This window comes from Lathamus discolor, chromosome 8, assembly GCF_037157495.1.
Source record: "Lathamus discolor isolate bLatDis1 chromosome 8, bLatDis1.hap1, whole genome shotgun sequence".
In the NCBI taxonomy this organism is placed as follows: Eukaryota; Metazoa; Chordata; class Aves; order Psittaciformes; family Psittacidae; genus Lathamus; species Lathamus discolor.
The window spans coordinates 14,463,695-14,476,330 of NC_088891.1; the positions used below are offsets into that span (position 1 = coordinate 14,463,695).

Genomic DNA, 12,636 nt, shown 5'->3' on the forward strand with positions numbered 1-12,636 from the left:
TATACCCATGTCAAAAGCAAAGCACATTTGCTTAAATATCTGTATTATCTGCACAGATAGCAACATTTCCACACATTTTTGTTCATGCATTTATGAATAAAAGCAAATCAAACTCCAGCCTACAATATACTGCCCAAACAGCATACATATATTACATATTTCTACTTTGTTATAGGATTCATTTCTCTCTTCCAACACTGCACCTGGGTATTTCCCAATGCAACTGAACTGCTAGTTTATAACTCAGACATTGAGTATCCGACACTTCTCATCTAAGTCAACAGACAGAAGAAGGAGCCAGAGTTCAGTGATCTGTTTCATCTCTGCAGTCTCCCTACAGCCCTTGATGTTTGAGATAAGAATTCAACCCAGTACATAGCACAGCTCAAGACACACACAAGATGTTAATACACACTGTAACAGTCAAAGCAGGCTCACCCAGCACAGTGAGAGTTGCCATTGCTACCGTGAAGTTCCGTGTGCCTGGAATAGTGGCTCGACAAACATAGACACCTGCATGCTGCACCTTGACATCAGAAATCATGAGGTTCCCGTTTCCAAGGACACGGGTATTGAAGACGTCAATGGACTTATGGTCTATTTGAGAAAGTGGGAAAAGTGTGATTACAAGGCTGTTCAATGTATCTAAGTAACTTATCTAAATAGGCTTGTCTGGGCAGATATATTGTATGTAAGGAGGAAATTCTTTCCTTTTAGGGTGGTGAGGCAATGGAATGGGTTGCCCAGGGAGGTTGTGAGTGCTCCATCCCTGGCAGTGTTCAAGGCCAGGCTGGATGAAGCCTTGGGTGGGATGGTTTAGTGTGAGGTGTCCCTGCCCATGGCAGGGGGGTTGAAACTAGATGATCTTGAGGTCCTTTCCAATCCTAACTGTTCTATGATTCTATCTAATATATGAAACATCTCAGGGTCCAGAGTGATGGCATAGATCGGAGTTTCAAAGTCAAAAGAGAAAGTGAAAACACAGATGAGCTTTCAGAGGTTTCCATTTCACATCTGCTTTGCTCTTTGGTTATCTGAACATTCAGATGCTTAGGTCTCACCACTTGATAAATGGTTTATAGCTGAAATTCACCATCACAGCTAAAAAATAATAGCATTTTCCCAGTTACCCTCCCCAGTTGCCTTACATTATGATTCCGTTTGTCACTACCAACATCCTCGTCGTCTTTACAAACAGGGATCGTCTATCTCCTTCTAAACTATGCTGGGGATAAAATTTGTATATTTGCTTACCATGTATTTTCTTCTATTTTCACAGTAAATGCTCTATGACTCTTACATAACTTTTTTCCTACTTTTTTGCCTGTAAGAGTCACTGAACCAACCACAAAAGATATCTTTATTTCTCCCACTTTCAGAAATAGAAATGCAGGAAAACTTTTCATTATTTCCTTCTACAGGTACAGTCCTGACTTACACATTTAGGTACATGTCAGAATAAAAACAGAAGCAGTTTTCATGGATAAATGTGATGCACTAATGAATGTTATTATTCTTACTGCATTCCCTCTCATCTCCCCTTCCAGGCAGACTACTTGGGGTTTGACAATACCTATTCATAGTCCAAACTGCCCATTAACACAAGGTCCAAATCACACACAGTGCTTCTATGAAGAAGAAGAGGAAAAGCATTCACAGGATTGCTTCATAGGATGCAATTGCTCCAGCCTGCCCTAACTCACCACTGATTCTACTCCAAGTCACAGATCCTTGGTGGTAACTACCCTACCCAGTGTTATCCACACATTGCGGTGGGGGCAGTGCCGGATTGACAGCAGAAGCACATAGTCCAATGCCTCAGAAAACCTCAGGGCTTCTTAACAGCAGTATGAAGTATACAACTGAGAGTGTTTCACTTATCCTACCCTAACGTGCTAATTGTTACCTACTACATGAAGCCTCAGAACTGTCACCTAATTGCTGAAATCCTTTCTTTCCAGTTTTACTTCCTCTTCACAGGCTGAAGGTCATATGCTGTAATTTTAAGACTTACCTAACCGGCTCCATGAGATGATTGGCTTTGGATTCCCTGTGGCTACACACTCCAGTATGACAGTTTGATGAAGAGATGCTGTAATGTTTTGAGGACCAGCTATTATAGATGGCTTGTGAAAAGGCTTCAAGTCTGAGGCTTTGGAGGAGGGAAAAAATACTTAAAAATAAACTCAAAGAAAGTGAGAGCAATAAACAAAAACTCAATTAAACATGAAATAAAACATGATTTTTTTTTAAAGGATGCTTAAAATTAAATTCACACTAAAACCTCATTTCAGTAACTGCATAAACTTATACTGAATGATATTTTAGCCAGAAGACACACACAAGCAAAATTATTATTTGGGCAAGTGGTTCAGAGGTCAGTAACAGCTCTTTAGTGCATGGAAGTGTTTTTGCTACAACGTAAAAAAAAAAATCTAATGCCACTGAAAAAAATCTCCCATGGTGAGTACCTGGAATGACACTCAGCACTGCCTCAGTGCTTTTCCGTCTATTGGCTATTGTTGTGGCAACGCATCGGTAATTCCCAGCATCCTTCTGTTCAACACCATAGATCTGAAGAACTCCTGTAGGTAAAGCGGTTATCCTGTCACAGAAATCAAAAAAGATGTCGATGAACATTCAGCCAGCAATTACCATCGTGGAATTAACTACTTGATTTACAAACAGCCACTGCTACACTGACCTGGGAACAGCAGGCTGGAGGCTCAAAAACATTCTCTATATATGACTCATCTCCCCACATTTCTGAAGTACAGGCAGCATTCCCCCCGGCACCACCATGAGAGCAGAGGAATTTACTTTCAACAAGTACGTCTCTCTCACCCTCAGAAGCAACTTCTTTAGCCAGCTACTACATTTATACTATTCAGGTTGGCTGAGTTTTGGCAGCAATTTCTGATATACTAGCACAACTGGTATACGATTCCCAAAAACCCACCTATGCTTTCAATTTCTGTGTTTCTTTTTTCACCTTCCTTTGCGTGCTAGGTACCTTAGACATGTTCATCAAAAGCTACATGTCAAGAAGGATGGGAGTAAGTTCAATGAATACAGTTTGGACAGGAAAAGATTCTAGCAAGGAGAAGGCTGTATGCTTCAAGTTAATCAATTCAAGAGAAGTCTCCCTGTGCAGAATTTCCCTAGCATGAAGTGTTTTAACTCAATTGGCTGAACATACCATTCTTTATTGGCCCTCTAAAGAAAAACAGATTCAGCATAATTTCTTCTGCGAAAGCAATCCCGCTAGTTCAAATCACCCCCACAGCCAAAGTCCACACACATTCTGTATCCCACAGTCCTGAGGATGACTTGCATACAAAATTCACCACTAACAATTCATAGCTCAGTGATTATTGTGTAGACAGTAGCAAGTGACTCTGATCTGCACCCATAACACCTCTTTAAAAATTCATTAACTACTATTACTAGCTATTTTAATGGTTGATATACTACACACATGGAAAATAGAGTTGCAAGTATTCAGATTTTCTTCTTGTAGCAGGCTCAAAATTATCACAGAAAATAAATGACATTCTAAAATGTGTAACTCTCCATACCTGTCCACGACTAAAGGTAAAGTGGTTCGATTCACTTCCCATGTCACAGTGGCAGGAGGGTTTGCTGTTATTTTACAGGCAAATCGAGCTACTCCACCTTCTTGGACCTCAGTTGAAAGTGGCTGGACTTCAAATGCAGAAATGGCTAAAAATAAGAGAACATTGAATTTAAAAGACTAAAGTGAGGAAAAATTCCTGGCTAAACCAAATTCGAGATCACTGATCAACTTGCAAAAATACCCAGAAGTACTTCAAATAGTCCTCTTTTCTACATGCAAAGAAAGACAGCTCTAATTACCCTGTCAGTTTTGCTTGGTAGCATGGTTTCACTGGCTGAAGGTTTACTTAAAGTAACTTTGCTTTAACTTAATTCAGTAAAAAAAGTTTCCATGAAAATCAATGACTCTCTCAAATGGAATTAAGCACACAAAACGACTGACGTGCAGATAGAAATCGTATCACTTATTAAACTAATGAAGTTTGTGTCAACTAGTTTGGGACTGGCCCTACTACACTTAAAAGGAAAATTAATTAAAATAGAAAATTTCCAAGACACCATTTGGTTCCTGACAGTCATATTTTAGTCCTTTAATAATATTCACTTTAGTAAAAGCATCTGCAGAGCTATACAAGTTCAAGTGTTAGATAAGAAAAATATATCAAAACCAAAAAATATCTCAGAATAAGTTTAATCATGTAAGAACACTTTCATCCCAATAGTCCAAGTGGTCACCAAGCAGATGCCTGATGCACAGAGCATCAATACAATTTTGAGCATTTACAAGTTAAGTAGCTCACAAAACTGAGCCAAATGAAGTGGCAGATCAATAAATACCTTACAGCTAACAGCCACCTAAGAAATTGATCAGTAGTTGGATTTCTTTGCCCAGAAAATAAAAGCCAAAGGGAAAGGAATACAAAACCCTCAAGTTAATTGCTTATCTACTGCTACTTCTAACATAGCAGAAAGACCAACTCTTCAGAGGCAATTCCTTTTGGATAACTCACAACACAGAGAATTCCACACTTATTTCTTCCCCTTCTAATTGCAGAGGGTGCAATCTCTGCATAAGCGCAATGGTACAGACTTGATTGCTTTTCTTTTTAAAAATAATCAGATTTCAAATAAACACCTACTCTTGTATAAATTGTACAGAATATTATATAAATTATACAGATAAACCAATATTAGTAAGTTAACCATCTCTTAACATTCAAGTTTCATGTTGAAACAATTCCTCTATTTTACTTGTTTATTAATTGAAATAGTTTTTCATCCTATTTACTCTAATATGTTCTCAATAATGCTCTTATGCAGAAAGGACACATACAGTACTGATGTAGACCAGGCATATTAACTAATGCTGCTCCCCTCTGGCATTTTACTACTACTGCATAGCATCAACAGATTAATATTGGAGTGCAAAGGAAGCATGACATCACCTGACTGCCTTCCCCTCCATGCACAAATTAACTCCTAATCTTTCAAAATTCCTGTTATCTACTATACCTATTTTACTTCCCATGTCAGAATAAATCCTTTTTTTTTTTTGCAGCACTGCAGAAATGAGCACTCTTGATCATACCAGCAGAGTGAGTGTTGCAGCTCTGTGTACAGACCTCCCAAAGACTCTGAAAACCAAGACAACTAAACCGCCTCCTACAGCAAAATCACCTGAGAGCAGCAGCAGCAGCTGCATGATACAAACACCATGGCTCCTGAACACCTCAAATGCGATTCAGACTCCCAGGATGCAAAGGCAGAGATGCTCCTGGTATTCATTTTTACCACCAGTCCTGTGCTTTTGGCAGGAGGTCCCTGCAGTTCCAGCATGCTCTGCAGTCTGTTCCCTACCCATCTTCACCACAGACAGAATTAGCCTCTCTCACTAGCAGAATTTAACCCAGTTCCCTATGTTCCAGCCTTTGTTCTTTCTTTCACTTATGAGTACTACCAGGTTCAAGAACAAAAAAAGACAAAAACAAAACAAAACCCAACCCACAACTCGCATAAAGATGCTACAACAGAAGTCTTATGTTTAAAGCCTATTGGCGGGAGACATGGGAACAGTTCCCTCCTTAAACAGACTTTGATTGCTGAGACATCATCAGAATTAAAAAAGAGATTTAATACTACTTTGCCTACCTTCTGAAGTTCTATTTCAGGGAACAGAAACACTCAGTTCACATACACAGGGCTGTTCCCATAACTTTAAACTTTCTGGGTTTGCTTTCTGCTGAATTTGATGCAGGCACACTGTTCTAGTTTTCCACCACAGGGCCAGGGGGAAGCATCTAGGCTTTTCTTGCTTTCTCCTTTCCCTCCTCCTCTGTTCTAATCCTTCCCTACACAGACCACATGTGTTCACCTGAAGTTAGAATAGTATTTCCTAGTGCTATTCTTAACAGATCTTCTAAAAATAAATAAAGATTCAAGATAGAAGTGAGACTCCAAAGAGCTACAAAAGAAACTGAGGAAAAACAGTATTTCGCAGAACACAATGCCATCATGATAGCAAGCAAGAACAGGTTCAACTTTACTATCTAGGAAATCCCTTGCAAGTTGTTAACTGAAGCTGATATTTAAAGAACATTTTTCCACCTGAGCAGGAACAACCTACTTCCTCAAAAAATTAATCTTTAAAGACAGCAAAAGTCAGAACTATGGAGAACTGCACAAAATCTTCAGGAAAACACACTAATGTCACTAAATGTGGTTTTAGAAACAAAAAGTCCCCGCTTACGTCTTGCCTAAATTTATACATTGTTTATCAGTTTACTTCAGTACTTGTTCCTTCTGTATCTTGTTTCTTCACGCAAATCTCTGGTTTCTTCTTAATTCTGACTTTATTTGTTCCAGTAAAATGTGTTTTTACAAGTCTATTGCTGTCTCATGAAATCTGACCTCTTTGTAACAGGCTTGTTTTCATGGCAAGCGCTGATACCAACTCAGAACCCCAAGAACAAGTAATTAAAGCAGTGCTCTTAAGAGGCCAGAGCTCTATAAAATGCATAAGAAACAAAGTCTCAAGAGACATACGTTGCTCCCAAAACCAACCCTGCAAAACACAATAAACGTAAGTGCCTTTTTATTTGAGTTTTCCCCCTCTTCTGCAGTCTATTTAATCATTTTGTTCTCAGATTTACAGCCAAAAGAAAACAATTAACGTTACTCTGAGAAGCTGATGCTCCCATCTTTCTAACTTGCAAGAGACCAAACACTGCTTACAGAAGAAGAAAACAATAGCTAGGAACTTTATTTACTTTCATAAATTCCTGCAATTTATGTAATAGGAAGATGTGTTTAGACAGGTACTTCTGAATATAAGTATGGCATAAAACACATAGTTCTGTCCAGCAAAGTTATCTATGCAGAGAAATCAGAGTTCAGCTCTGGTGTAAGTTCCTTCATTTACCATTAAGTCAAATATCCACAGGCTAAAAATCCAAATGATTACTTACTGTCACATGCTGACTAAGTATTAGAGAAACACTGCTGTGTCTCCTGCACCATGCATGGATTGAACAGTATCCTGCATGCATGCAAAGATTTTTCTGTACCTAAACAGGTCTATATAGATTTTACTGTTAAGGTACAAAAAAGTCAAACTTAAGAAGCTCATCCCTCACATCTCTTGTTTGCTTAAATACAGCAGCACTGCTTCACTCACTTTAATTAAAAGCTAACTAAATAAAGAGAAACAAAAATGAAACACAACACACCCCCATTTCATTCACTCCTGAAATAAGTCCTGAAGCTTATTCAAGCCACAAATCCAAGTAGGTCACTTGTTCACGCACATGCTTCATTTTCTACTCATACACTTTGTGTCAGTAAGTGATTTTCTGAATAAGCTTTCTTAAGAGGAAATTCCAATAACCTACATATTTATTATTGTCAAAGTTTGCTGGTTTCATCACAGCTGACAGGAGCCTGAGTCTGGACTGCAACTGTACAACAAATTGAAGATAAACCCCCTGAACTGAAGTTACTCCCCGAACTGAAGCAGTAGCACAGAACTGGGTTTCATCTAACCAGAATGCAACAGATACTGAGAAACTCTCCAGCACATGCTACCAACCACTTAAGTGTTTCTCAAGAGATAATGGCCACTCAGATAAATGAACTGCTCAGGTGGAAAGGACAAAAGTGCATAATGCCATTTGTAGAACTTATGTGTTAATGCTATTAGGAATTATACAATAGCCCTAACCCTTCAAACGAAAACAAGAATCTTTTCCATTTATTTTTAATTCTCAGGTGAAGAGGCTTCACTTGAGAAAAATAAACCTGTATGTTAAAGAAAAGCTATGGCTTGTTCCAAAGAAATGGATTTCAGTTCAGCAAATGATAAATCCGATACTGAATTTTCTCTTCTTGATCCGGTTTTCATGACGCAGTCTCTCTGTCCCTCTCTCTGAAACACTGTTTAAAAATGCAACAAATATACATGTGTATTGGAGTTTTGTACCCAAGCCAACTTGCACATATTTTTCTGGAGTTCAGTGCAATTTCACAGTCCTTGAAGGAGTGAGGCTTAAAACAGATTGTGAAGGGAGTTCTGCCATGCCATTTGGCAATATGCACACGTATTTCCAAGTGGTTTACTACTCAAATGGCACATTCTGGCATGAATATGAATTGGGAATAATCCTTGGCTGAGTACTGACAGACCCAGACACCTGGCAAGACTAGAGACACATAGCTATTATCCCCATTTCTGATGAAGCAGTTGGAGTACACAGAGCTGGAGTCAAGTGATCTAACGGGTGGATCTGTGCTGAGTTTCCTGGGAGATGCTAGTAAAAATTAAAGTATTTCAGAGCTCAAGTTCTGCTGAGTACATAGAGTTCAGAGGTGAATGTCACACAAATGGAGCAATATGGGTAAAGTTTTCCATAAGTGTAAGTGAAAAGGGATTACTGTGAAAGGGTGTTCTTTATGCGCTACCACAACCATTCACCCTTAAAATTTTAATCGAGTGTTGTTTGACCTAGATTTATTATTTTTAAAATGTGAGGCATTTCAAAAGTGAGAGATTTCAGGTGAAAACACAACCTGACCTCTAAGGAAAGATTCAAAGAGATGGGATCTGATTAGCCCTGGGGAAGGAAGCCAAAGAGAGAAATGACAGTCCTACAAGTATCCGAAGAAGATATTAGAGAGGATGGGGAGCGATTCATCAGTAAGAAAAAGCAGGAAGAGACTTTAGCTTTACCATGCGGAATTCAGGTGAGGTTACTGAAGGGAAATGTATTAGTAAGGAGCAGGCAAGTAAGGGAGGCAATACAACTGCTAGCAAAAGCGGTACCTGGGCTGTTAACCTACCTGCCTGAGGACAATGATTCTGCTCCTGCCACTTTCCTCACATCAAATGCTACAGTAAAGATTCTTTCAGAAAGAAAATTCTTTTCTCCTTCAGAAACATCCAGAATCTATTAAGAGTGGTTTGGTTTTGGTTTGTTGGTTTTATTTGGTTGTTTTTTTTTATCCTGCCAGGCCGAAAGACAATTCAGAGCAGATTTTTCTCCAGTTTTCCAGCCTCTGCTTCACCTTGCTCACTTCCCACCTCTTTCATTCTTCTTTGCTCTTCAAAGCTTTATCAGTGTAGTATATTTTACATGGATAGGCCCTAAAATCTGTGGAGATAAGATAATGAAGCTACATAAAGAAAAGGGTATCTAAGAAAGGAGTCCGTGCCAGAAGCAGCCCTCAGTACAACATGAGTCAGGCAGCAAACAATCCCCTGAGGCGTAACAGACAGCTGAGGTGTGCCACTGCTCAACCTCACCTGGAATCACTATTGCTGGACAACGGTTTCTACACTGCTATTCAAGAGCTCATGCATTTGAGTAGCTTTGTCCGCATCCTCACACATCTCCATTCTTTTTGAGGCAAGTGAGTCAATGAACTTATTTCAGAGAAAGAAGTGACAAGATGATCAACGGGTATGAATACCTTTCAACTACGTTGGGAAGAGGAGGATAGCCCTGATTCTGCACATCTTCAGCTACCACTGTATATGAATATAAAATACTGGATATGCTCCTATAAAGTACTGATATCAGAGAATTCTAAATTCTAGCAGGGACTGGCACTGTCCGCTCTGCGAAAGCGCAGAACCTACAGTGTGGTATGTCAGTGGGCAATGGAGTAGGATCAAGATTGTAAGAGCAAACTTGCAAAGTGTCACCCTAACTGCACCCAATGAATAGATTTCCTGTTTAAAGATAATAAAATTGAAAAGAATAGAAAAGGAGAAACAAAAACAAACAAGAGGGAGATGAAACCAAATAACCAGTAGCATTTACTTAAATAAAAGGACTCCTCAAACCACAATATTGTCAGCGTAAAAGCCCTTATAGCCAGGTGCACAGTTTTTACTACAAACATTGCTACAAAGCAAGGTTTGGTTGGCATTTAAGGTAGTATTTCTATATACGGAAACATTTTAGTAATTTTCAGATTCTTTGTTAATATCTTTCCTCAGGAACATCTGAGCATGCAGGTTAATAGAGAGCTTTTTCATGAGACAGAAAGCCCATGTATCTAAAGAAGAACGATGGTGCTGGCAGGATAAAAACTATCCAGAAAAATCTAACCGCACATTTAGCCCTAAATCTATACTGCAAATACCTCAGAAAAATCAGGTTTTCCTCAATAATAGCTTTGAAAAGTGCCTCTACCATCACACCAAGCAGCAGTGAAACTCCCTTAAAAGAAATGTTTATTCCTTGACTTACTGAAGTTAAATCTGAGGAAGAAAAATCTTCCCTTTAGCAACTAAGCAAAAGGTTTAAGTTTAAATTCTTTTTTTTTTTTCCCATGAAGAATTCTTGTTTGGGACAAAACCGGAAACCTGGGTATGGTAATGAGTTCTGCTTCCTTTAGTCTACACTGAAACGAAAAGTAATCACAGAACTGCAAACAATGCTCCCTTTTTTAATACACTGTCTCTACACTGTTCAGGAACACACAGAACGAAACCCCACAGCCTGCTGTGTATACTAGAAATATCAGCAAGCAGGATAACATTTAGCCTATCACCATACTATTTGTGAAACAGATTACACTGTGTATTTTCTCTGATATTTTTGGGGTTAGTCATATTTCTAGGATAAACCTAATAAACCAGTTTTTTCTCCTAAAATGAAAATCAAAAGATGAAGAAATGTTCTTCTGTGACCTTACCAATATCTAGAAATTCTTAGACTGTGATATGATGAACACCACAGCAGCAGTTTTGAAGATGACAGTTCGGAATTGTATTGAAAAAGGATACCAGTCTCTGGTTATTGGAGCACTACAATTAAATAATTGGGAGGTTAAATGAGACTGAAACTGCTACATTGATTTGACACTATCAATAATTTATACGGGACACCTATTAATCTGTCTATCCCAAAGATTTTTTTCTTAACCATTTGCAATTTAAAATCTCCTGGCAGGCATTTTAACTTTTCAAAGAAGGCGAGTTGGAATTACAGCTCGTACAGAACACAATCATTCTGTGGTGATCATTATTATTCTGATGTTTTGGAAAACCCAGCAGAGTGGGAAATCACAGAGCTGCACTACAACTGGAGTTCCTCTTCCTACCTACCTTTTTCTTTTTCCTAAGCCAAAGGATAGATTTTATCAAAACGAGGTCACACCCTGGGAGCTAATGGCATAGTTTATTGGCATCTGTGCACTTCATGTTCACAAACCCAGAAAGGTTGAGAGCCAGGCATTTAAGACTGCTGACACATATTTCTTCATTTTTTTCAACCTGTTGACCAGTGGGAGTTCTATCTGGGATTTCAACAGGCTTTGAGACAGGGCCTTACACCTAAGAGGGACCCTTTATTGAGAAAATACAGTGCCTCCTCAGTTCTCTAGATGTTGTGTATATTACTCCATAACTCTGGCATATATTTGCTTAGTTGGGATAAGAAGGAGGGAAGGAGGAAGACTGAAAGGCAAGTGAGTTGTTCAGGTTTGGTTTACTAATCTTTACACAATTTTTTTACAAGTGCAAAATATGCCAATACCTCAACTGAAAACAACAAGCAAAACCTAAACCAACAAGCAAAACAAGAATGGTCTGAATATTGCAAAAAACAAACAAGATTAGGAACCCCATTTCTACAGTGTAAAAGACACATAAGCACACAGAGTGAGGCTTATTTGAACTTAAAATTTGACATTCCCTACAGACAAAGTTGATCCTTCACACCATGCGCTCCTCACATTTCAGTTCACAGAATAGTATTGCCAGGTTGCAGGCAAGAAGCAAATCCTTCTGAGGCATTAGTGTGTGAGACCCTCTCAAAACCGTATTTTGAGTTTTGGTGGGACCAGAAACTGCTCAGCACATAGGGGTACTTAGAGAAAGCTTTCACCGATAAATACCAAGGAGACCCCTGATGAGGTAATGAGTAAGGATTTGGGCCATCTGCCCTTTCTGCTGTTCTCAATTCTTTACTTCTGCTCTGGACAAATCCTCTTCAGGGCCCTAAACTAAAGGGTGAGGTCCTTTACAGAGCTTACTACAGTTTTGCCTCCAACAAACTGTCAATTACATCTGAGAAACAGTCTGGTCTGCTAAAACTTACGGTCACCTTATTGCAAAAACATTTACTTCTAGCCTACCATATACTTAGTTCTGCCAGTAAAACTAAACGAAGAGAGGGAACTACAATAGAGAAAGGAATGGAATATGGAAATGGTGTGTTTTAATTTTTCCTCTCCTCTCATATTCTTGCCAACCTGCTGACAGATGCCCAAGTGTAGATGATTTAGACAATGATTTCCAAACTAAGATGCGTATCACCAGAATTACTTTCCAATCTCTGGTAAGAAGGGAGAAAAGGAAATAAACCATTAGCTTTATAGATAAAGCCCAGACTTTCAAAATTCAGTACAAAACTGTTTCTTTGTGCATTAAAATCTTTACACAGCAATGTCCATGACTGCACACACACCCCCCAAAAAAGGTAGCATTTGCCCAATCACAACCTAGCCACTACTTTTCTGGTACTGAAGAATGCTGTAATCTAAAGGCAATGAAATGGA

The 12,636-nt window shown here is 38.9% G+C and overlaps 1 protein-coding gene across 1 annotated transcript in view; it reads right to left on the minus strand.

The window, feature by feature from the left end:
• Positions 1–12,636, minus strand: part of PRTG (protogenin) — a 77,822-nt gene that overhangs the window by 42,921 nt on the left and 22,265 nt on the right. Inside the window, exons 3-6 of the mRNA XM_065688409.1 lie at positions 3,579–3,723; positions 2,472–2,605; positions 2,015–2,152; positions 439–597 (exon numbers count right to left, since the gene is read on the minus strand). Of these exons, the coding sequence (XP_065544481.1) occupies positions 439–597; positions 2,015–2,152; positions 2,472–2,605; positions 3,579–3,723 (576 nt within the window). The remainder of the gene's footprint in view (positions 1–438; positions 598–2,014; positions 2,153–2,471; positions 2,606–3,578; positions 3,724–12,636) is intronic.